Source organism: Apodemus sylvaticus, chromosome 12, assembly GCF_947179515.1.
Source record: "Apodemus sylvaticus chromosome 12, mApoSyl1.1, whole genome shotgun sequence".
Lineage (NCBI taxonomy): Eukaryota > Metazoa > Chordata > Mammalia > Rodentia > Muridae > Apodemus > Apodemus sylvaticus.
This window is the reverse complement of record NC_067483.1, coordinates 65,954,585-65,981,099: the sequence shown is the minus strand read 5'-3', so window position 1 is coordinate 65,981,099 and position 26,515 is coordinate 65,954,585. Positions and strand designations below refer to the sequence as shown.

General features: G+C 40.1%; 1 protein-coding gene across 1 annotated transcript in view; it reads left to right on the top strand.

Moving 5' to 3' along the window:
- Pappa2 (pappalysin 2) overlaps window positions 1–26,515 on the top strand; it is a 262,109-nt gene that overhangs the window by 221,238 nt on the left and 14,356 nt on the right. The window contains exon 20 of the mRNA XM_052199928.1: window positions 5,881–5,952. Within this exon, the coding sequence (XP_052055888.1) occupies window positions 5,881–5,952 (72 nt within the window). The remainder of the gene's footprint in view (window positions 1–5,880; window positions 5,953–26,515) is intronic.

The following is a 26,515-nucleotide window of genomic DNA, read 5'->3' as shown; positions in this document are numbered from 1 at the left end:
AAAGTACTGTCATACTTATGAATCAGTCAGGTGCAAGTTAGTGAGAGTTCACCTAAGCGACATGTGATACTTCTGGAAAGACCTCTAATACAATTCGCATTCTTTGCCAGTTCCTCAGCTCTTCAATATCCCAGGGACACCAAAACCTATCATTTTTATTTTGGTTTGCTTTCCCAAATTAATCCTGTAAGGATTAGTGTTTCTTTTAGTAAACAGCATAGTTTGAAGCAAAAGAGAAACAGGAGTTAAAAGTTGTCTTACTGTGCAATAGACTCCCATCCCTTCTGGCTATCACTGCTCCTTGGTATTTAACCTACTCCATATGGATTGTCAATTCTGTTATTTTCATTCCTTTTGCTATAATTAAGTAAATGTGAAATTATGTATGCGAATGTCAGACAAATTTATGACATCAAGATTGACAATACTCACTGGTTTTTAAATGTTAATTCCGTTTTCAGAGTAGTTCGTACTGGCATACCTCCTTAATCTCTTTAAGGTGCTAAAAGTGTGTAGTAAGTCTGGGGTATCCATCCTACATGCTAAATCCTTGAGAAAGCAGGCTGGTTTTCCTGTCCTATTCTTTATGACTAACACTGGCCAACTGCTAAATGTAGTACTGGCCCCCAGTCTTCTTCTGCATCTTCTGATCTATGAAAGCCATCTATCCATCCATCCATCCATCCATCCATCCATCCATCCATCCCACAAACACAGTCCTTACCTGTGATGATATGCACATCCTCTAGACTAGAACTACGGGGCATTGGTAAAAAGAAAATTGCAAATGCTTTTAAAACTCTGCATACTGGAAATGCAAGAAGGAAGTGAATTAGGAGGTGAACAGCGAGTCAAAGGTCATATGGGAAGCAAATGGGATTTCTCCCTGTCTGGCATAGTTTGGCAATTGATAAACATGTATGTTATGTACATGAATAATCTATGCAGAATAATAGAGAATTTTTATTTGTTATGACCAGCATCACTCAATCTTTGAAAATGACATTGCTTCCAGAGTGCAAATCAAAATAGCCTTCCAATATAACTATCCTTTCTATTGGCAATGGCTATTCTGAGTTTACTATTATTTTTATGGATTGGCATACATTACAATGCCCTCTCATGACTCTTATGGTACTATCGGCCAACTTCTCAGATGAACTGATGGTCAAGGATTTGTTTTGAGATTTCCCAAAGGAAAAAAGTTCTAAGTTTTAAATAAAAACAAAAAACAAAATAAAACAAAAAACAAAACAAAGCAAAAACATTGTTAATTTTTCTTTGGATTGGGATATTTTAAAACTAAGGAAAGAAAGAATGAAAGAAAGAAAGAAAGAAAGGAAGGAAGGAAGGAAGGAAGGAAGGAAGGAAGGAAGGAAGAAAAGAAGAGGGAGAGATGGAGACAGGAAAGAATGAGGGAGACAGTGAGGAAAGTATGGGGGAAAGGCAGCATTGCTCTGCACACTGCCTGTGACACATCATTGTACCAGCAAATGGCAATGCAGAGACAGTGGTTCACTTCCTTCTTGCGTCTCCAGTATGCACAGTTTTAAAGCCATTTGCAATTGTCTTTTTATCAATGGCCAGTAGCTCTAGTCTAGAAGATAAGCATATCTTCACAGATAAGGGCTGTGTTTGTAGGATGGATGGATGGATGGATGGATGGGTGGATGGATGGATGGATGGATGGATGGATGGATGGATGACTTTCATAGGCCAGAAGATACAGGGAAGATTAGGAGCCAGTACTACATTTCGCAGTTGGTCAGAGCTTATAAAATTTCACATATTCACAAGTCAGTTAACATAAAGAATAAGACAGGAAAATTCATCCATTTTCTCAAGGGTTTGGCATCTAGAGTGGGTACACCAAACATACTACTTGGTTTTAGCACTTTACAGAGATTAAGGAGGTATGCCAGTCTAAACTACTCTGAAAACTAACATTAAAAATCAATGAGTATTGTCAATCTCACTGTCATGAATTTGTCTTACATCTGCATATATAAAAGGATTTTATATTTACTTAGTTATAGCAAAAGGAATGAGAGTAACAGAATTGACTATCCTTATAGTGTAGGTTAATAAGTTAAAGGTTCACTGAAGCAGTGGAGTACTATGTACTCAAGAGAATGCAACATCCCAGAAACAATAAAATAAGCAGAGTACAGTTAAGACCATTTGCACCATACTATCATAGCCCAAAGTAAAAAAAAAAAAAAGAAAGATTATAGCATCTATAAATAGTATGAGGAAATAATACACACATATGAATGTGTGTGTATGTGTGTGTGTGTTTTCACAAAAGGAGAGCTAAAAATAGGAAGGAAGTCAGAAGGAGGGGTTCTGCATCCTTTTATCTCCTGTGTCTGCCAGCATGAGATCACCTTATAGGAAAATTAAATTACATGAAAATACAAAACTATCAAAAATATATTGAAAATAATAGGGAAAATGAGCTTAGGAAGAACAGGCTTGAAAATAAAGATAAATCCTATTTCTTTGTCTTTTTTCCTTTCATAATATGTTGTAAATTTGAGATTGTTAGAAGACCAAAATTCCTGCCTTTATAAAAGCTGGGTAAGTGTATAGGAGAAGGCCATCTAATCTGTTGAGAGATTGCCACCAAGTGCAGATTTCCAGGACCTGAGTCTTTCAAGGCTGAGCATCACCTAGATGGGGAAACTAACACTCCCTCAACCATGTTGATCATTTAGAGGACAGCACTAGGTCTACATAACAGCAGATCCTTTTGCTTGCTGGGGAATGTGGCTTTTAGTAAGAGAGGGGTTTTTGTTTGTTTTAATACATTTTGTCTGAAGTGAGTGAATGATCAGATAGGATACTGTGAGAAGGAATAAGGGTGCTGTCATCCACTTCACAGAAGAGCATCTTAATATTTTCCCATCACTGCTTTCTGGAGGCAATAAGCAAACATGATACTTTAAATACCAAAACTCATAATCTTTAGAAAGAAAACTTCAATGTTGTGTAGTTATTGCTCATACATAAATAGGTCAGTTCATGCAACCTGGAGGTAGGAAAAGTAACTTGGACATTTTGGTCCACTTTTTAATATTTGTTTGATAATTCCATTTAACTATAATGATAACTGAAGCCAGGTCTCCACCCTATAGTACAAGTTACATTACGTTGTTGTAATGTTACATTAAGTTACAAATATCAGACATGTGTGAAGAGTCTTCTGTTTATTTCTGCAAGTTGTAAAAGAAAGTTTTATGTGAGGGACATAGTAAAGAAACTACCAGCATGACTACTCCATGGTTAAGTGGGAGATTTTTATTGTAGGCAGGAGAAAGAGCACACCCAGAGTCCTCCTGAAGAGTTTAGAGCAGAGAAAGGGGGGGGGGAGAGGGAGAGGAAAGGCAGGGGGAGGGGTGAGAGGGAGGAGAGAGGGGGAGAAGAGAGAGAGGGAGAGAGGGGGAGAGAAAGAGAGAGAGAGAGGAAGGGAGGGAGGCAGGGGGTAGAGGGGAAGAGAGAAAGAGGGAGGGGGTAGAGGAGGAGAAAGAGAGGAGAAAGGGAAAGAGGAGGTAAAGAGAGGGAGAGGAAGAGGAGAGGGAGAGGGAGAGGGAGGGGGGAGAGGGTGAAGCAACCAAGATTGGCCAGGGCTATCTGATAGGGAAAGGAGGTTAGAGGGACCCAGTAGAGGAGATAATGGGGACAAAGCAACAAGGTTTTGTCACCCTGAAAGCTAGAATAGCAAAAGGACTGGGGTGTGCTTAGAAGGGCCAGGAGACTATCATAGGGGCCTTAAAATGTATAATGTATTTGTGAATAGGAATTTTAGGCACCTGGAGGCTATCCTGATGACTGCCACAGATATATGAAAATAGGGAACCATAAGTCCCCTTTTTCCAGAGGAAAGGGAAATGACTCCTTTTGTTTCACAAGTTCCTGAAGAACCCGGGCTTTGTCTGACCCCTAGAATCCTATAATTCAACTTGAGCTATTTCTGGGAATATATACAGAGACTTAACACCCCAACCTTTTTGTTGGTGATAAGTGGATGAGTGGTCTCTTCTGTAGCTGCTTCACAGCTGGGGTGTAGGCAGGGACATCTTAGTGGTCCAGGAAGGCAGTGAGTGGGCACAGTGTCAGGTAGTGGCAGGAGGCTTTTGGACAGGTGCTCTGAAGCATTTGGTTTGCTGACCCAACCTGAAGAGACAGGGACCAGGCACACTGGCTGCACTGCTTAATAGCAGGGACTGGTTTCCAGAAGCCTGTAGCAAAGTCCCGGGCTTGTTTTGCAGGACCACCCAGGGCTATCTATCTATCGAGGGGAGGCCATTTTGGAGCAGTTTGCAGGGCCACAGTTGATTCCAGGATGGTATCTGTCAGATGAGTGAATCTGCTTAAACAGATATATGCTGGGGACGGAAGGTATTAGCATGATTCACTGTCTGTAATCAGCACAGAGTGTATGCAAACAGGAGACTCATGCCTTTGAGCTACAACAACAACAAAAGGAGAAGTCATTAACATAGTGGAAGCATAAACATTCATTTGTAATAAGACAGAAATTTCTTGGCAGGAAAGAAAACTGAGGGGTAAAAGATCTTGAGGACCCAAAAGATGGTTCTGGGTAAAAGTAAGTATACCCTTTCCTCTCTGCAGAGGAATGGACAGATCGGACAGAGATGCTTTTAGCCCAGTGAGAAACACTTGTAAGCATTTATTTAGAAAACCACCAAAGGAAAGTTACAATTTCGAGTCTGTGACAATAACAGTAGCCATTTCTTTATCAAGGCTAGATTAATAGCTGATCAGAACGCCGTTTACTAGTAGTACACCGTGGCCTTTTGAAGTCTTCTCGTCACGTCGCAGCATCTTTGAGTGTTATGTTTCACATGCCTTCCACCACGCCCTCGACGTGCCCTCAACACACTTGCCTTTATACATCTTATATCACTTCCTTAGACCTCTGCAGTGTACTCAAAACCTTAAACTTTATTTTTCTTTTACCTGGAAACATCCAATAATTCACCCTTGAGATATAGGTGACTGTGCTTTATTGAAGCCTGCATTTGAGTTTAGCTATTTCAGCAGGAGACCCAGGAGCTATAGGAAAAGCAAGGCCCAGTTTTTATATATGAGACCAATTCAGGCTGGCCAACTGTTTCTCAGCCTCAAAGTTGAGATTTAACTCAGGCAAGTCAAACTTTTTAAAAAAGTTTCTAAATTTGTATAATCAGCAAGCAACCTGTGTATCTTTTGCACCCAAAGTCACTCTAAAGCCAGACTGTTTTGGAGGTGAAAGCAGACTTTCTAGCTTTTACAGAGATATGAAAAGATAAATTTGAGTAGAAAATATAAATCAAGTGGCCCCTGTATCAATTAAACTAACAGAGATTCACCTGCTACCTGGATAGCCAGTCTGGAATCCTCCATGATGATCTCCAAGGCTTTGTTGGGGACTGAGGCTGTTAGTCTTCAAATGCCAGATGCAGAAGGTCTGAGAGACTTTTCTGTGGAGAAGAAGCTTACCTTACTGGCCTACCTTGGGAGACAGGGTGGAGCAGTCAGCCCAACAGTGTCCACTGTTTGGTCGGAGTTCTGGTGGCAGTTGAGGTCTGGGGAAATTATTTGCTCAGTGGTCAGTGTTGTACTCTCAAAGCACTCTGAAAATTCTGGTACCCTAGGGAAGGAAGAAGATGAAAGAGGAGCAAAAATCCTACTTTGAGGGTTTCAGCCTTCCTGCTACCCAGCAGGGTTAGTGGTTTCCATTGGCAAGACCAGGTGCTTGCCAGCAACACTGAGGGGCTTGCCTTCAAAGCCCTGGAACTGGCTGGTGGGACAAGCATGGACCTAATCATTACTTCCATAGACCTAATATTTCTGTTTCCTTTATTTCTTTTATAGAGTATCGTGTGTACCGGCAGGCGTCAGTGGTACCCAGATCCTTCTCTGGTGCACTGCATCCAGTCATGTGAGGTATGTGGGCTTGACTTCCCCAAGTCATGTGGAGAGCTTTGAGTAACATTGGTCCCTCCAATTCAAGGCCCTGCTTCTTCTGATCCCTCTCTCCTTCCCTTAGATTCCTAAATGTTGCCTCTCGGTCCCAAATTTACAGAATTCAGGGTTTTCTGAACTCGGTTTTATTTTAGTACAATCTCAGTCGTTGAAAAGACAAGCAAGAATTATTTATGGCTCTGGGATTTGTAACTATGCCTTGGAATTAGTTAAATAAGGATTTTTACTATAGACAGTTTTGTTCAGTTAGCAAAATGCCTAAAACCAACTTTGGGGTGTGTGTGTGTATGTGTGTGTGTGTGTGTGTGTGTGTGTGTGTGTGTGTATGTATGTGTGTGTATAGACAAGGTATTATACTGCAGTCACTATAGCCCAGAGCAGATCTATGGTAACCTCTCTGCTTCAGCCTCCTGAGTGCCAGGGTTATAGGTAGGTAGAAATCACCAGGCTTTGCTTAAAATTGAGATTCATATGTATTTATATAATATCACACATATATATACTCCAAATTAAAATAAATACAAAAATTCTCTGTAATTTTTTTTAACCAAACCAAAATATATGGAAGTTGTGACCAAAATTACCTAGGCATGAATAGCAGGTATCATCCCAGAGCAGACATTACTCCAGTCCCTGTGGTCACTTGTCTGCAGCTTCCCTCCTTGGAATCAACTGAAAGGACATGCAGGTATCTATTAGAACTTCTAGGCAGACCTATATTCCACTATTGAGTCGTCTGAGCTAAATCTTCACTGTGAAAGAAGAAATTCTGTCTTCCTTCTTCCACAGTGGATTCCCATCAGTGGGTCACTTCTAGTGCAGTGACTTCTTTGACCTAACAAATAAGAGTCTAGAATGAATCAGAACATTGCTTAGAGAGAATGGCACAGGAACTCGAACACTGAAAAGGAGAATACACACATAACCCATTTAAATAGGCCCTCCAATCCTAGGAGCAGCCAGTGACAGATACAAATATTCTTGTCCAGGCACTGCCCTGCCCAGCCATGGCTCCAGACATAGATTCTGGCTGAGGTGGAGAAAGAATGAAGAAAAGGTAAATAAATGATAGAAAGATAGATAGATAGATAGATAGATAGATAGACAGATAAATGGATAGACAGATAAATGGATAGACAGATGGACACACAGATAGTCAGGCAGACAGACACATGTAGATACACAGGAAAATTGGGATCAGATTGGTTAAGATGGATCTGATGGAGAAACTGCAGCACCCTGAGACACTCAGAATGCTTACTAGGTAGAAATCAGCAAAGAGATAGGTTAGTGCAGCTGAACAAGGAGACTGGGTTTTTAATAGACTGCTGGATCAGGAGACAGGTTTATCTAATCTCAGTAGGATAAGTCTCTGTAGGAGAGTCTCTGAAACGTATAGGTATCAGAGAAGTGACTAGCCATTTTCTTTACACAGTTAACACTCGTCCTTGGTTCTCCCAGGAAAGTTTTGCCACTTCCGGTCCTATGTCAAAACCATCCATCCATCCATCCATCCATCCGGACTTCACTCGCTCAGGGATTTCTCCACTCCCCACAATCCACTGCAGATTTATTCATCCAAACCTCTCTTTGGAACTCAATAAGCCACTTTGCAGCCCTGCCCAGATATTTTTGGCTCCTTGGAGTGTGCTAAAGAGAGCGCCTTTAACTGCCATTGATTTCCAACCAACCCTTCAAACACACCCAACCTGCTTGCAGGCATGCATGTTAATCCTCTGTTCTGTATCTGAGTCTCTTGATCTAGTTCTAAGAAACTGGGACCCACATGAGACCAGAGAAAGGAAAAGGGTGGGGTTTAAGAGAAAACTCGGTGGGGAAAAGATACCCATAAAACAGCATTCTGAGAATGCATGAGGGCTAATGCTAGCATGGAGTGTGCTGTGTTATGGTGCAGGGCCAACAGAACAGCTCATCCTCTGCCATCATTAGAAAAACAGATGGTGGTGGGGTGGGGTAGGGAAGCGAGGGGAGGCAGTGAATCATCCACTGGGCAGGGGGTGATGGGGAGAAGAGGAGGCCAGGGAAAGAGGGAGATAAACAGACAGAGGGCTTAGGGAGCTGGACAGAGATCAAACAGATCCTGAGAGTTCCCTTCTGCTGTTTCTATGCATCATCTCAAGTACAGGGGTGGATGTCAGAGTTGGCTCCAGTGCTTTCCAGAAGGTTACAATACAGAGCTCTCCATGCTTGTCCTTTCCCCTGACCTGTACCCCAGCATAAGCTCTAGAATGATCTATTACTCGGAGCTTTTTATTTAGCTATGTTCTCTTTGAGGATGCCACAAGAAGCAATGCTCTGGTTGCTTCCCCTGATGCACTGTTATCATGCACTGCTAACCGCTGACTCTCTGGCTGACACCAGTGGTTCTGTGTCTTGACCTTGATTAATGGTTTTTGTCATCACCTGGGGACTCAGTAGAATGTACCTTCTTAGGTCCATCCTATACCCTTAAAAACTTTACAGGGAGCCAGCAGTCTGTCTCTTAACCAGCAGGGGATTATGGAAGCCACTCTGGAAATCTAAGAACTGCTATCCCAGACCCTGGGAGGAGACTAGAAAGTTACTAATCTGGGCATTCCTACCTTGAAGCTTTCTTTGTCCAGAAATAATCTCTCTCTCTCTCTCTCTCTCTCTCTCTCTCTCTCTCTCTCTCTCTCTCTCTCTCTCTCTCTCTCTCCTACTCCTGTGTGTATTTGTGTGTGTGTGTGTGTTAAGTGTGTATCTGTGTATCTGTGTGTGTTGTATGTAGCACTTGGAAGGCAGAGACAGGATCTATGTGAGTCCAAGGCCAGTGCAATCTACATTGGAAGCTCCAGGACAGCCAGGGCTACATAGAGAAACTTTGGTCTTACAAAAATAAATAAATAAATAAATAAATAAATAAATAAATAAATAAATAAATAAACAAACCCTCCCAAGTTTTCTTTCATCTTTGGGTGTAGCATTCTTGTTCTATATTATTCCATACCTGGTACTTTCATATATATTTAGTTACATTACTGACCCAGCTTATATTTCCCTAAGGGAGATCAATTTTAGCTAAGATCAATTTTCTACCCCACACCTCGCTATTTGGCACCACTAGGTAAATGGAGGGAGCTACTGGCATCTAATGGGTAGAAGTCCAGGATGCTGCTACTTTCCACAGCCAAATATTATGATACCTCAAATGTCAATAGTACCATATTGATTAGTTTCTACACTGTGCTAATACTGATCCTTCAGTGTGTTTCCCAGGTACCTATTCTACTTGAATTATTTAATACCCAACACACACACACCACTCCCATTCTTTATAAGGTATATAAGTACTCTGGCATTTTTTAAAGCTACTTATTACCTTAGGGGAAATTCTGATTTTCTGGGTTTCAGCACATTGTAGTGAAGTGCAGGCTGAAAAAGTTGTGTTTTGCACTGTTGCATGCTAGCTACTCAACACACTAACCGGAGTAGCTGCAACTCAATTTATTGACTGAAGGAACAAGTCAATTTATTTACTGCTTGTACGATCACTCCCTACAAAAATTCTATGACAACTGTTTAGGAAAATAATGTTTATTCTGTTGAATCCTTGTTCAATAAAATTCCATTTAGCATAAAGAACAGAGGAGAGAGAACTGCGATAGAAACAGAATGACAAAAGTGTGTTTCGCTTCACTCTGTAAAGTAAGAAGTTGAAGAGAGTCTTCATGTCACTCTTGAATTTTGTGATAGCAGATGTTTTACATTTAAAACAAATTCGCTCCCTCTTCCCTCCCTCCCTCCCTCCCTCCTTTAGCTCCTTCCCTTCCTACCTTCCTCCTTCCTTCTTTCCTTCCTTCCTTCCCTCCTTCCCTCCCTCCTCCCTTTCCTTTCTCTTCCTTCCTTCTCTCTCTTGTCATTTCTTTTCCCTCTCATTCTTTCAGCCATTTTTACTTTTCCTTTCACAAAGGCCTATTTTCAGTTTTGCCCAAGGTCACAGTTCTAGGTCCTCTTACATCAGTGGCTCTCAACCACCCTAATGGGGTGACCCTTTAGTACAGTTCCTCATGTTGTGTTGACTCCCTGAACCATAAAATTATTTCATTGCTACTTCATAACTGTAAATATCTGATATGCACAATATCTCATATGAGACCCCAGTGGAAGAATTCTTTATATCCCCAAAGGGATTGCAGCCCACAGGTTGAGAACTGCTGACTTAAATGGAGAACAGCTCTCTAGGAATTTACCTGCTGCTTTCCTACAGAATTTATTAATGTCCTTCATATGGATTAATTAAATTTGATCTACTGTTGTTGTGATCATGTATCCCTGTAAGGTCATCCAGTTCTTCCTTCAGTCCTCAGAATACTGTCTTTACTGGTTCCTGTAGTGTTGTATCTTTTTGTTTTGTTTTGTTTTGAAGGACTAGTTGTGGGGTTATAGGGATGGCTCATTGGGTAGGCACTTACCATGTAAATGTGAAGAACCCACCTAGGGCTGGGCATACAAGCACATATTAGGAATTCTAGTGTTCCTCTTGAGAGCTGAGAGACAGAGACCCAAGAATCTCTGGAAGCTTATGGGTCTTCTTTCCTGCAATTGTGAACAGTTGTGAACAACACAATTGTGAACACAAAGCAACCGTGTCTCAAGCCATAATAACCAAAACCATAGGTTGTTCTCTGATCTTAAAAGGTATGTCAGGGTGAGCACATGTTCACACTCACATACATAAACAAGTATACACACACCCACACTCTCACACACACACAATCACGTGCACATGCGTGCACACACATACTCCATAAGGAAATTAAGTGCAAATTCTGACTACAATTCTTAGCTACGGACAGCACCTCTCTGTCTCTCTTTAAGGTGAAATGAACAATGGTTAGGAGTTCTATAATCTGCTAAATGATGCTGATAGTGATACTCCCCAAGGAATTATACTACAGCTCACCATGGTAGCTGTGCTCAGTTGATATTCTTGGGGTATTCTAAAGGCTCTGACAGGTGTTTAGAGTCTCACAACATTGTAACTGGCCTTTCTTCTATAAATTCATGTTCTTGCCCTCATACACACCCATGTATGAGGTGTGTATGCTTCATGTTGCTTAGAAAGGTAATTTCATGCTTATCCAGTAGGTGTATGCTTCAAGATGGCTGCAAATCTGGGAGTTTAGAGGATAGTGTTCTGCTCACTTTTGAGTTATCTCTTAGAGTCACTGATGTAATATATTGTTAGGTGCTCTTCTGAGGAAGGGGGTGGAGAAATAGAGGGAGAACTTTGATTTGGGAGACTTAAATTGGATAAAAACCTGAATCAGTCTACTGTGAAACCGCTCAGTGGAAGCAAAGGCTGTGCTGGAGCAGCGGAGTAGAGAATGAAAGCCCCATGATAGAAGGCTCTGCAATTGTAGAAAGATGCATGGCATAGAAAGAGGGAGTCTGGGCGGCAGAAGCAAGCTTAATCCTATCCGTCACTACCCATTTACAGGGGTACAAAGGTAATCCATTTCAGTTACTTCTCTAAATTTAAGTTTGTACCACTTTTATTTAGGCAAATAAAATTTATGTCTAATAATTGTCTGAATTAATTTTCATAAGAACAATGGAGACACTTCCTTCCAAATGTGAGGCTGTCCTCAGCAGAATCAATCAAGAGAAGCAGCAAACTTACTTTCTTCAGGGCAAGTTTTGCCTGTTAGATCTGGGTCCTCATTACAGCCACCAGCCGCTCTCTTACATAGTGTCCTTAAAAGTTGAAGGCCCTTGCTTCTTCTTGACTTCTGATTTACAAAGTGGATTATGTGTGGCAACTTGAAGATACTGCCCTTCCTCATCATAAGTCCAAAGACAGTTCTAGTTTTTAATGTTTCTATCCTGGCATTGGCCTATAAGAGAAAACTTGGTCTGTGACACCATGATATAGGAGTTGGAACATGATAAAGAATGCCCATGCACCTGCTATATATTTTTAATAAACATTGAATATAGGATAAGAATTCACCAAACTTTATTTGCCACTAACACTGAGCATATTCTGCTATTTAGAGAGATAGCTGTTTTTTTTTCTGTAAATTCTCACAAGTGTACCAAACACATATATTGAGATGAGAGAAAATAAGTTAGGAAGAAGAAAGTTAGGCCAGAAACTGTTTAAGGAGCCTCCTTGGAACTTAGATTTACTAAGATTTAGAGTAATATTATCTATGACTTTGAGATACTTAAAGGAATAAGAGGTTATCAGGAGAGTGGAAGGAAAGCCTAATGATATATTCCATTTTCAAAGGGAAAAAAGAATTGAATAAATATATTTATATGTCTGCACATCTAATTTTTCCATTATGGAAAGTTCTAGAAGAAAAATTTTCCAACTCCTATATTTATAAGGAACATAATCTCCTTGACTGATGTCATAGTTCATGACAACAGATTGGTCAGAGAGACAATACTTGTAAAATTTAGCAGGTATATTGCTTTAGTCCAGGACGTGAAGCTCAGCATTGCCACTGCACATTGCAGGGTAAGGGGAGATCTTTGCAGCCCAACAGCAAGATGTGTGGTGCTCATCTCCAGACACGTCATAGGCAGTAGGTTCGTGTGGGAGCTACTTGAAAACCATGATTAGGATTACATAGGTATAATGGCTTTAAAACGAAGACTCCAAGGTTCTCCTTATTTTATGTCACACTTGGCATGAAATCCAAGGATTTCCTTTTGACAAAAGACCCCAGTGACTCTCCTGTAGGTATTCTCCAGCTCCATGTAGGAATCACAGTGTCAGGTTAGTTCATTCATGGACAGATGATTGTAGACAGACATCTATTTAGCTCCCATCTTGGGATAAGAGGATGTATCTTCCAGGAGTTACCAGACAAGTGAAGAAAATCACTCAAAATAAAACTGAAAAAGGTCAGGGTTAAAACTCAAAAACATTGGCAGAAAATGTCAAGACTACAATATTTTTAAGCCAGAAAGGGCTTGATCGCTTGACTGTAATTGCTGTCTTAAAACAAAAACAAAAACAATAAAAACAAAACAAAACAAAAAAAGCTCCTAAAACTCTGGTCTCAGTTGGGATAGAGAGGAACTGCCTAAAGCAACCACTGAAGTAAGCGCAGGCAGAAAGCTTGAGAGTCCTCTGATGTTATCACTTTCTTGCCATTGGCCTGTTTCTATTTTCTCTTTAGGTGTAGCCCTCAGAACAGTTAGAAAGTACAGAACACATGAAGGGCAACCAGCTAGGGAAAAAAATCCAGCTAGGGATACTACAGAAGAAAAATCCAAATAAGTGGATTGTCGCTAAGTGTAAACCGAGAAGGAAAACGACTCATAATACTTTTATTTGCTCAATATTTCCTATAGAGAAATATTAGTAATCACCCCTCTCACACAAGAGCCTAGCAGAACAGAAATAATGGGCATGAATACTGAGTGACTGTGTAACATGACTCTGTCCAGGAATAACCTGGAAGTGTTAACCTTTATACAAGATTATAAAAAGAAGTGTTTAAAAGACATGTTAGTTTTCCCAGAGTTTTAAAGGCCTATATTTCTGCTCTTTCTGACAGGGTAAAATATTGTCTCTTGTCTCAAACACCGAAGATGACTTGGTATTCCCTTTCTCTGTAAATCTAGTATACTGTGGCTAAATGTAAATGTATTTGTAATTTTTTAAAGCAGCTGGTGAGATACTTTTTCTCTGTCACTATCCTAAATGTATTCTCTGTAGGAATTTATATAAGAGGGAATTTGGAGTGGAAAAACAAGACCCTGGGGACAAATTTAGCTTCACCGGCGTGGCTGCATGACTGAAATATTGGTGGGAAGCAGTTCTGTTTTTACACCTTTAGCAGTGAATACCAACAGTGCTTCCATCACTAATTCGATCCATCTGCTGCCCCGTTCCTCAGATTCTTTCTCTGTTGTCTTGGACTTTGCTCTTCTTCCCTGTTATTATTTATATTCCAGATGGTACTCCTGTTAGCTGTGCCTGGTATCCCAGGCTTCTTGATCACTCGCAGACATTGGTAGGTGCTTTAACTCCATGGGACGCGTGGGCCAGTATGCAGTTTGCCAGGTAGAGACCAGTGCCATGAAAACTGAATTTTGATTGCACTATTTTTTCCTTGCTTGGGAAGGAAGCATATCACGCTACTGCTACTGTGAAGAGGTAGAAACTGAAATCTGACTAGCAAGCACAAGTTTGGGGGTTGTGTTTTATTTGGGAGAACAGAATGCCTCCACACAGACACACACACACAAGAGACACCCAAAGGAAGGAGGGAGAAGAGGAGAAACAGGTTAGCTTGTCTGAGATGAATCATGGTCTTTTTCCATTGTGTGGGCTCCTTTGCTAGAAATTTCGAATGCTTAGTTAGACTGCTGTCTTCCTGTTTTCTAGGATCGGATGAGGCGTGCGCGCGTGTGTGTGTGTTTCAGTTCTTGTTTTAGCATGTGAAGTTCCGGTGTGAGTAGCTAAAACCTCACACAAACACATTGCTCTAAAAGGTGTGAGTGCCCGGGATGTAATAATGCCCACATTCCTTAAGGCAGCAAAAGTAGAAGCCTACTTGGGCCTGCCTCTAAAAAGCGAGAAGAGAGTTTTCTTTCTAGATCAATAGTTCTTACCCTGTGGGTCACAGATGCTCTGAAGGTTACATATCAGATATTTATATTACTGATTCATAACAGTAGCAAAATAACACTTAGGAGTAGCAAACTAAAACAATTTTATGGCTGTGGATCATCTCAATGTGAGGAGCAGTATTAAAGGGTCACAGCATTAGGAAGGTTAAAAACTGCTGCTCTAGATGAAGGACTCCAATATGTGCAGGAGATGGGTTGGCAGCAGCTGCAGCTGGGGACTTGTTAGCATCTCAGGAAGCCTCTTTTCCTCTTTGAATCAGAGACTAGGACCAAGGTCCAGACATCACTCTCACCAAACACCCTAGGGAACTTACACACTCAGACGTAAGGTCCTCTGGTATGATGTGGAAAAATAACAGTAGAACTGTAGGTATGTCAATACTAAGTACTCCACTGTGGTCTAAAACCTCATTTCTATTCTCCTTGGTTTTGTAGAAAAATCTCTGAGTGCCCTGCCCCCAAGCCTTCCTATCTGTAAGATTTATCCCTATTACCATCCTCAGTAGCACGCTTTTTATTATCAGTAGCACAATTTCCTTCTAACCAATGCCAAAGGCTTGATAGTATTAAGAAAGTATGTTAAGGACTTAGAAAAAGATGCATGGAATTGCTCCTGATTCTTCATAGAACACCCTTCTTGGTGTCTGTCTTGATGAATTTTGTATTATAAAAGGGAAAAAATAAATTGTATTTATGATACAAGATTGGACATTTTATTCCAACTTTAGGGCAACTATACTGCATGATGTTGAGGGTAACATCTCTTAATTCCTCCTTATTTATATATGTTGTTACTTCAGTAATAACCAGAAATTAAAACTCTCTTTACCTTATCTCGGCTGTTCAAAACCAGATCCACTAATCATTCCTCTTTCTCCAAAGATATATTCTCTGGGCTTAGTTTGAATTGTTGCTAAGTCTGATGTATGAGAGGAAGGGGATGATAAACAGAACGTTTGGATTGGGAAGGCAGTGTCCTAGAAACTAGTGACAGTCACTACTTTCTGGTTGGAATACTGTAGGTCGTCGCAGCTCTAAATCTAAAGATGTGTTAGACGTGTTAAAATCCAGAGAGGAATTGGAAATTAGCTTAAGACTGAGCTGTCTTCCAGGCTCACAAGCTGCCAAATTCCAATCCCCTCAAGAGATTTGTTTGTGAGTTTCTCCGCCAGTTTTGTGCAATATCTGCAGCAGCCTGAAAATCTAGGCATGTCTTTAGGCTTGTCCAGAGTCCCATTCGGTTCAGGGCTCAACTTCAGAGTCTCCAGCTGGAATCTCCAGAAATCAGACTTCAAACGTTAATGAGGACTAGGTTTTCACTTTGAAAGCTAAAACCATTGTTGTTGTTTTTCTCCCGGCTTTTTTTAAAAAGCGTAAAACATTAAAAGCACAACCTTGCAAATTGTAAAACCTCACTTAGATGAACAACATGCACAAGAGTTTAAGCTTGTCTAAAACTCAACCAGAGCCTCGCTCTGCCAGCCTGGTGGGCTTTCTATCAGGCTGTGGTTTGCTTCTTTTGTCCTCAGGCCTCCTGGGTGGGCCATTTTCTCCCTTTGTTCATTGTTTTCACAGCAGGGGTCTTCCTTCTTGCTGTCTTTCACTGCACCCTTTGTCTAAGGAACCCTGTGCTTTTCCTTCACTGCCCTTCAGTTTTTAAGCCAAGGTGAGGCTAGTACAATGGTTCTCTACCTGTGGATCAAGACCAAGCAGTTGTATTATCAGATATCCTGCACATCAGATATTTACGTTACGATTCATAACAGTAGCAAAATCACTGTTATGAAGTAGCAACGACAATAACTTTATGATTGGGGGTGTCACCACAATAAGAAACTCTATTGAAAGGTTGTAGCGTTGGAAGGTTGAGAACCACTGGATTAGCAAATGATTGACAGAGCCCTCATCTACTAAATGTTTATCAATAGAAATGGTCTCTTCCTTCTGCTATAGCTTTCTGCTGCTTCTGAACAATTATTCTGACGTAAGCATTAGCAGTAATCACCATTGTATCTATGAATAACTCGGTCCTCTCTGGTTTTTACTGGGATTTTGCTATGTGAAGAACTGTGCCTTAACATGCCTATTAAACCCATTCTGACCAAGATGGAAATGAAGTCACTGAAACTATTTATGAATCCTGTGAGATTCAAATTTACTGTCATGGTTACTGGGAATAACTTTTGTTAAAAATGATCATATGTATATTTTTCTAGAAAAATTCATGTAACTGGATAATACATAGTATTTATTTATTCCATCCTAATAAAATAGGTATCCATCCTAATAAAATAGGTAATTCTTTATATTGAATTACTGTATTAAATATTTATTATAGTAAGTAAGTCCTACTGGGAAGCCTGTTTAGGTTCTTATACTTTATTTTATATATAAAAATTATTTTAAGTATATAAATTCCATGCAGGTATACAAGTGTTTATATAGATCCTCTTTGGACTTATGAGCAGTGAAGTGACGATAGAATATGGCTCTTCTAAGCTGATTGTGTATATTTACAAACTGTAGCAAACATCATTTGTAGTAGGAAGAATACAAATGTCAGATCCTAATTAATAGATTTTGATCTTAGCTGCAACCATATCAGATATACTTATTTCTTACACTTTGACTTATTTTAAATGTTATAGAAGAAATACATGAACTAAGTTTGAGATGCTGCTAGTACTCCCTAGCTGGTTTGGAAGACTCCTAATGCCTGGTTCTCTGACCCCTGACCTCTACCGCTCTCCCTGAAGCTATCCTATCATGTTTTGGGTTTTATTCTTCCTGATTCTTAATGTCTTCTGCACAAACTTGAAGTTTATTTCTTTCACTGCTCACTTTGAAGATATGACTTAGCAGAGTGCAGAATCCCTATTATAAGATGACAGTGAGCTCTGACACTATCACACATCCTTGTGATCAGGCACATGAATGTCCCCGATTTCACAGACCATTACGTGCACATATGTGGGCTTGCCTTCACAGGCCCCTGAATGTTCTGGGGAGAGTGGCATTGTGAACATTTAGCTCTCTGCTTTTCTTGAACCCGATGTATCAGTTACCATTCATCCATTTGTTTTCCGGTTTCCTAATTGTTAGGATCACCATCATCTTCTATGTCTTTGTAGTTCTCGTTTTACATTGAGAGTTTGTACTTCATCATCATCATTATTGCTAACATTTAGTGAGGTTTCTGGAAGGAGCAGATTTGAAAATAAGTTGAGTTATTCTCACATTTCCAGCTCTAATCCTTGGTGTAGCAGATGCTGAGTGATCACCAAACTATAACTCTTCCCTTAGAAAGAGTTGATGCCCATAGGGGTGAAGAAGGGGCAGCTAGAAGAGAGAATGCCCACTATTTGCCATATTTCTTTTCTTTTACTTCTAAATTCTTGCTTCTAGCTAAAACCACACAGAAAACTGTTCAAGTTGAGTAACTCTGGAATAAATGTTAAGTGTGGAGCACTAGTGGTTCAAGGGAAATGTATTGATTATGTAGAGTATTAGACACTAGGAGATAAGAATAAAGCAAAATTTGAAATAAAAAATCTGAACCTCAAGAACATAGTAGGTCCTACCTACTCAGAATCACCGTTCATCCTGATGTAGAACTATGGGTGAAGTTCCCCAGAGGGAAAAGAGAAATTGAATTTGTGGATCGACCCAGAAACAAATTCTTGGTAGGGTTCTTGACGGATTCTTAGCAATTACCACTTTCAAGGAGCCTCAAAGGATATGGCAATTTCTCTAGTTGGAGACAAAGCACAAAGCCCACAGGCAGCAAAAGAATATGAGTGGGGAGTACTAGGATATGAAAACCTATGAGATATTCATAGATGTATTAGAATGTTTGCATATGGAGGCCCAGGTACAACCAAGGAGATGGGCCAGGTTAAGAAGGGTCTTGCGATTCTCACTAAAAAATGACAAGATCTGATGCTGCACATTTTTAGGTATAAAGCTCATGGAGGAAAAAAACAAAGGTTACACATGGAATAGTTAGGAAACTATTTCAAGAGATAGATGATGAGGGTCAAGATTGGACATAAGAAATACAGATGGAAAGAAGTAATATAATAATAATAATAATAAAAAATTCCCCAGTATTGCTAATAATCTCTGTAAAGGAAAGGAGTCAGACTTACAAAAAACAGTAGTTTGAGTTCAGAATGAGTTCAGCAAAATTTGAAATAAAAAATCTGAACCTCAAGAACATAGTGACTTATGTTGAGAGATATTGAAAGTGAGGAAGGTAATTGACAGCAGATGAGCTCACGAAGGAAGAGGATGAGCTCATAGAGACAGAGGATGAGTTTATGCAGGGAATATGTGAGTAAGGAGAGGAGAGGGGGCAAGGCAAGGGAAGCCAAATACAAGGTAAAGGAAGAATGTAAGAAACAAAACAGATTGAAGGGATGGAGTGTTTTTAGAGAGATGGTCTTCATTTAAAAAAATAAAAAACAGGAAAGAAGAAAGTTTGGGGAACCATATGTGGGACCAGTGTTAAATGTAGTAGAATAGATAAACTGATTGTTAGCAAGAGACCTATAGGTTTATGCATTGCTTGAAATCTTAGAAACCCTGGTAACAACAGAGTTTGGGGCAAGCAATAAATTGGAAAATAAAGAAGAAAATAGAACAAACGCTCACTTCCCACAACACAAGTGGAGTGATCTGAGTGAACAGTGGCGTCCACGGGAGGACTTTCAATAGGAGGAACTGGGAACATTGTTGGCTTTGAAGATGGTATCAGGACATAAGAACCCATAGTAAACAAGGGTAGGTAGAAGGAATTACACCACCATTGCCTCTGAGTCAAGTGGGAAGAAGGTTAAAATAACTACAAGCAAGATTTGTAGGATTTCCAACGGGATCCAAGAATTCATGGTATTTCTCTGTGTAGTTTCCTATTTCTGTTCATGGCAAGTTCTTCTAGACAAAATTCTTAATGCTACTTAATTCTTTTTTTCTGTTACCAGTCACATTCAATTTATTTAGTAATCCTATTAACTCTGCTATTAAAAATATCCACAAAGTAACCCTTTTGTATCCTCCCTATCTCTTCTACCCCCATCATCACCTCCACTGGTAAAACAATTCCTGGCTCTTCTCCCTCCTACCTCTGCTGCCCCATGATCTGTTTTAAGTAGCCTCTAAAATGTACTATTAAACTGCAAACAATTTCACATCTAGTCTTCCCCACTCCTACTTAAAGTTTGCTGTGTATTAAGCACCATGACCAAAACAGCTTAAAAAGAAAAGGGTAGTTTATTCATACTTCCAGGTCACAGTCTTGATTAAGGGAAATCAATGACAGAACTTAAACACCAACTAAAGCAGAAACCGTAGAGAAATGCTGCTTACTGGCTCGTTCTCTGGTTCGTGCTCAGCTATTTTTATTATACAGGCTAGGCTCACCTGTCTAAGGATGCTGCCCTTAGTGGACCGGGCCCTCTCTTATCATTGATCAAGACATGGTCATAGGCTGATCTGATGGAGCCAGAACTTCAGTTGGAGGTACCTTCCCAGGTGCCTCTAGGTTGTGGCAAGTTAACAATAAAAATCAACCTCCAAGTTTCTCAATTCTCCAGAGTAAAACTGGGTGTCTTTATGGTGGCTTGCATTCCCCTTCAAATTGTGTCCCTCTGATCATTTGATCGTGTAGTGCCTCAGTCCATTTGATTTGTCCCTCGGTCTTCCACTACCAACACCCTACCACATAACACTCTTGATTCCTTTACATAGCCACTATTTCTAGATTAATTGCATTTTCATTTACTATATTTTAATGTTTTTCCATCTCCCCTATTCCAGTAGAATAGGGAGTAGATGTTTATTTGTCTCCACTGTCAAACATCGAGTTCTTGCGGCAGTGACGTGGGGACTGGCATATTGTACACACTCATCTTTTTTCAGCTAATGAGTTAAGTAAGAAGTTAAGGAAAACAGCAGCTGGATAAGGATTAAAAAGTAGCTTGACAATTGTGATAAAAGGAACACATTACTCACACATGAATGAAAAAATGACCAAGAAGCCCACAGCTTTATGACTCATTTAAGACAGTCTTCTACCAAATTCTTTTTTGTTAAGCCTATGGTCAGCACCTTCCTGTACTGTGAGTTTGGGGATAAATGAAATTTGGACTCTCACTGTCCTTTCTGCTCTTTAACAGCCCTTTGTGCTCTAGAGAAAGCAGATCAAGGCTCACAGACGCCTTTCTTTTTCTGGGCTCATAAAGTTATTTAGCTTTAGAAAGAAGGCAAATGTCTCTCCTGTTTGATTCATAAAATTCTTTTGATTCTTACATGACATACCACTTGTGAAAGTGTTCGTAGACATTAAGACACGACCTATGTATAAAAATCTCATGATGGTTACCACCCATGTATGAAAAGCCTTCTGAAGCAAACTCAGTTGGAGAGACATAGCAACCCTTCAGATGACCATGCCTAGTGGTGGGTACCACCAAGAATTCTGGGTCCATATTTGGAGATAGAATAGAGAAACAGAAGCCCCACATAGCTCTTCTACTTCAGTCTGGTTTCTTTCAGGCCAGCAGCTTTGACCTATATTTTGCACCTGTTTGGCTCCACCTTTCCATGTGTAGGCATACAACTGAGTGTTAGATTTCTGATTAAGGAGGCTAACAACTCAAACCTGAAGCGTCCCAGCTGCCTCCCAGCACCAGCCCAAGAGCGAGAGGCTACCTTCCTTTAGCAACTCCCCTTAGGAGAGCCTCAAACTTTAGAGGATTCCTGAACTTTGCTTTGCACTCCATTTCCCCAAGCAGAGTAATCAGAAGACAAACATGAATCTCTGAAAGCTCACCCAAGCCCAATACAAACTACACATTAACTTTGCAGACATAGACTTTTTGCCTGTCAGTGAGAGGCTGCCTCTGAGACAGCCATTTCAGACTAGCTAGGCCAGAGCCAGACAGCAGGTTTCTTACAGCAAAGGGCTTAGTGTTTCCTTACATTTGCACATGGGCACACAGCTGTGAAGCCCGGGGATCCTCATAGAGAGCAGATGTCACTCCCCACAGTGCCAGCCACGTGTCGCCTATGGTATTTTCTTCATTCCAACTACTGGCAACTATAGTTTTTCTCTCCCGGCCCTCTACCCCCTCTCCCCCACCTTATTTCTCCACTCTCTACCTCCCACTACATTTATAAATTCTCTTCCTGATTCATACTAGGCCAGCCTTGTGCTTTCATTGTTGTCATTGTAAACACCCATGCTTCCAATGCTGGAAAAGTGAAAAAAGAAAAGAAAAAAAAAAAGAAAGAAACCACAACAACCACCAAAGAAAACATGTTCTAACCCAGGAACGTACAGTGCTTCATGCATGGGAAGTATCTCCCCACCTCTCTAAGTTTAGCTACAGAAAGCAGGCCTCCAAATTCCAACATGCATACCGAAGATTTTTTTCTCTGCTTTTTTTGTATGAACCTCATACCATTTAACTGAGCACATTTTTTCCCTGTCCTCAATGACTAGGATTCATAGTAGAATGTATACAGCATAACCTCCTTTCTGTAGTAACAAAACTATGGTCACCCCTTCAGGAACATGTATTGATTTTTTCATTCAAGATTGTATTGCTATCCAAGGGTAGTAATACAATGAGATGAGACAAGTTGTATAGAAACACAAAGAATAAGGTAAAGAATTCACTCAATCACTTGATGAAGGTCTTATAGACAGAAACCATTTGATGTGGATCTGAAGGATTCATTGGAACATATGGAAATTCAAAGAGATGACAGGAAATAACACGTATTCATTTTATGTTAAAATGTTGCATATCAAGTAATCCACTAATATCCATGTCTTAGTAACCAAATGTTATTCTTGCTTCTGCTCCTGATTGTGTCTGTGCTTTAGGTCTTCTTCTAAGGGACCCAGGAATTAGAATGTCAGGGTCATCAGCTACCTTCATAATCTGAGATATCTTGGGAAGGAAAGGGGTGTTGCTAATCCAGTAAAAAGTTTGTTGGGTGCAGTGTATATCACATACATTCATCTTTCATTGGTCTAAGTAAATCCTATGCTTGGGTACAAAGATAGGAGAAGGAAGTAAGTAGACATTGCTAACTATATTGATATCATGACAAAGAAAAGGTAAATGGAAACAATTATGGACTAAAACTCCTCAGCCTTTCTTGTCAAACACATGGATTATATTCTATACACACTGTGTCTCATGCCAAGACATTATAGAAGTTGACCATCAGGTTTGAATTCTGAACCTGAAATTTATACCAGGCCATGATGTAACTTTTCTTAATCTGGAATGTAAAATCACAAACTTGCCACATCTCACTCACACAAAAGGTACAAAGTGGAGCAAAAAGGAGACAAATGCAATAAACATTCACATTCAAGGGAAGTAGTGAGATGCACATAAAACTCACTGATCCATAGCAACTCTGAAATATGCAGAGCAGAAGTTACAAAAGGCCTGTGCTATGAAAGCAGGCGCTGCTCCTTTGGTAGTAACTTGTGATTGTTCCCTGGGTGTAGCTTCCAGTGGCTGTGGGTCATTCCTCATGGGCCTTGGCTCCAGCCTCAGCTGCCTTGGAAGCCCATCCCTTCCCTTTATCCCCTTTGCTCACATAAAGGGAACAGTGAAGAACATTTCTTTTGGGAAATCTGAGCAACGTTTGCAATCTGCTTTCTCCCAGTAGATCTCAAACAGGCCTAAGTTCTTTATTTAGTTCTCCATCTATAAGGCTTCTTCATCCACACTGAGAGTGATGTCGACACCTTGTGTCTCACAAGCTTTATGAACTTGTATATATTTAATTCTGGTCAGAGCCATTTGCTAAGAGCAGAACTCTCAAGTCTTTCAAACACTTCACCATTTCTATGAGTGTATTCTGAGCTTATGTTACTTAGATGTCATTTTAGGTGTGATTTTGGGTGTCATTTCTAGGAGTCATTTTGTTAGCTGCAATCATCTCCAACAGGTTGCTTTTACCTGATTAAAGGTTGTAATAACTGGTGTATATATCCACCTTCGACTTCCACGCCCCCTGGCGCCCTGGTGTTGTCATAGCTTATCTTAGGTGGCCTTTTCTACAAAACATTATGGTTTTGTAGAAACTCCATGCCTGAGAGTTTCACAACCTGGATTCAACTAACTGGTGCAGAAAATACTCCACAAAACACTGCATCTGTAATTAGTATGCACTGGCTCTTTTCTTGCCACAATTCCCTAAACAATGTCACATAACAACTACCTATAAATCACTTATATTTTATTAGAAATTGTGAATAATACCAAACCACTTTATTGAAAAGAGTTGAGTGTCTGCACCACTTGTGCTATAGGTATCCTAATGTCAGTGTAGCATAATATTGTAATACAGGCACTACTGTAATCAGTTAAGAAACAGCTTTTTTGTTTGTTTGTTTGTTTTAGTAGCAATGACTATGGCATTTCTGCTGTTTTTTATTTAGTCAGTTCTGCTGGCTATGCAGTGACCTTGTCTCACCCCCTTTTTATTGTAGTTCTTTATCAAATGAAAGTAATAACCACTCACTAACCCTCGTGATATTTTTCAAAGATTCTTTACTTAAACGAATAGGTTTTAGTAAATATTCTGACCTGGGTGTTTAAACACTTAATTATTTCACATACAAGCTACGGTACCAGCAGCAACAATAATAAAAACTATAAGGACTGTTTTGTCTAAATACTTAACAGCTTCCTAAATAAGTAACTATTTTCTTGTTTCCTCAAACAACTTTACTTCTTCTTGGTGCTCCATCTGAGATCCTAGCCACATTTCAGTATTTTATTATGATAGCAGTCCACATCCGATACCAATTATTTTCATTTAAAAGAATAAAGAATTGGGTTTTCCATCATGTAATGTCCAGTGTTATTCTGGACATTAACACCCAGCTACCTTTCTCTTTGATCCTCTCCACATTGTCTCCATGGTAGCCTCTAGAAAGGCAAAGAACAGAGAGGAAGCACTAATTCTGTAAGACCCTTGAGCAAAACGTATTGTATGATTTATATTTGTTTTCCCAATGGTCTTAAGCTCACTTGCAAGAAACTTACCATTATGCATTCAGACGCTGTTGAGCATTAAAAGTCGCAGCAAGACAGGAGGTAATATGATTTCTAATTTACCAAGAGTTCATGGTAACAGAATTAGATTGTGGAACACTGTCTTCTCTTTACTAAACTGATGGAGCAATAGTTCATCTACTGGTGGGTGAATATTTGGTAGTTAGGTATGAGGATGAGCAGTGTTGAAGATAAAGTCAACTGGATTGAAAGAGGAGGTCGATGGATTCCAAATGTCATGACCTTACCTGTCATACATATGACAAAAACAAACAAACAACAAACCAAAACCCCCAAAATACAAACAAACAAAACAAAAAGCACAGTCAAGATGTCCTCGACACAATGTTCCAACTCCTGCTTTACAGGAACAAAAGTCTTGGCTCTCACCTGTCAGTTGGAGATGGGTGCTTTCTCTTGCTCTTCTTACTTTGAACATCTAGCTAAGTCAGCTTCTAGTGGGTAAGAGGCATAGATAATCTTCTATAACTTCACTTAAATTGAATATTAATGTATATAAATGTTAATATTCACATTTTACTACATAATACTCATTTTGGTCAGCTGTGTATGCCTTTGGTAAATTTCCCTATTCACTAAAAGTGGAATATTGGGGTTCTGAAGTAGAATTAGTATTTTATTTTTATATTACATAAACCTGATAGTAAATGGAATCTGCATTATGCAGACAGGAAAAACCTTGAACAAACATAGACAAAACCTATTCCCCAAAGTCTGCTCCCTTGCGGTTGGAATGCTTCAGTTTAATTTTCACCTCTATTGTGCATGCCCCGAGTGACCTTGGGGCATGGCCTTTTGTCTCATTTTCCTCATCGGTGGAATATGGATGAGCATATTAATCTGCCTTACCAGGCGATATGAGGACTAATTAAAAAATGAGATTAGATTTAACCAAGGTCTTCTAACATAGGAAATGTTAAACTTGGTGATGCGTGTCTGAAGTGCTCTTTGATTTCCAGCAATGATCTCTGTCTATGGAGACTCCTATGACCTTGAGGACATTGTAGTTAAAATGTGAGTCCCTACAGCCTTCCTGTGTTGTTCATCTACTCTGATATTATGCAGTGTGCCCATCCTGAAAGCTAGACCTGTCCAGACAAGCTTGGGACGGAATAGCAGAAGACATAGGTCTTTTTACCTCTGAAACTTTACTTCCTGTATCATCATCATCACCTTTATTTATTCTCTTCCTTCTTCTCCCCCTCCCTCTCCTTTTCCCTCTACCTCTGTTCCCTTCTCTGTTTACATGGAAGCCAGAGGACGTATCAGCCTCATTCTCTACCATTCTGTATCTCATTCCTTTGAGAAAATGTTTCTCACTGTACCTGGAACTATGTGTCTCAAAGTTACTATAGGCAGGTAACCATTAGGAATACCATCAAGTCCTGAGCATCCCCCTGTCTCAGCAGCTCACAGAACTAGGACTATGGGCTCTGTGGTCATGCCTGGCTACCTACATGAGTTCTAAGGATTTCACCTCAGGTCCCCAAGCTCATCCCTACCCACTGAGCCATCCTCTTTTATTTTTTTTTTAACCATTCCTGTTTCATAAATGAACAAACTAGGTGGCTAACCATGTCGATATCTTTCCACTGCTACAGAGCTAGCAAATATAGAACCAGTAAGTGAGCTCATTCTTATTCTCGTGTAAACTGATTAAAAAGATTAAACCCAGAGAAAGAAGTACATGGCATAAACTGCATAGGAGAATGTTTTAAGACACAGGGAGATGAGTGTGGGAAGCTGACCACCACCTGTTAGGCCTCCTTCCTGGGCTT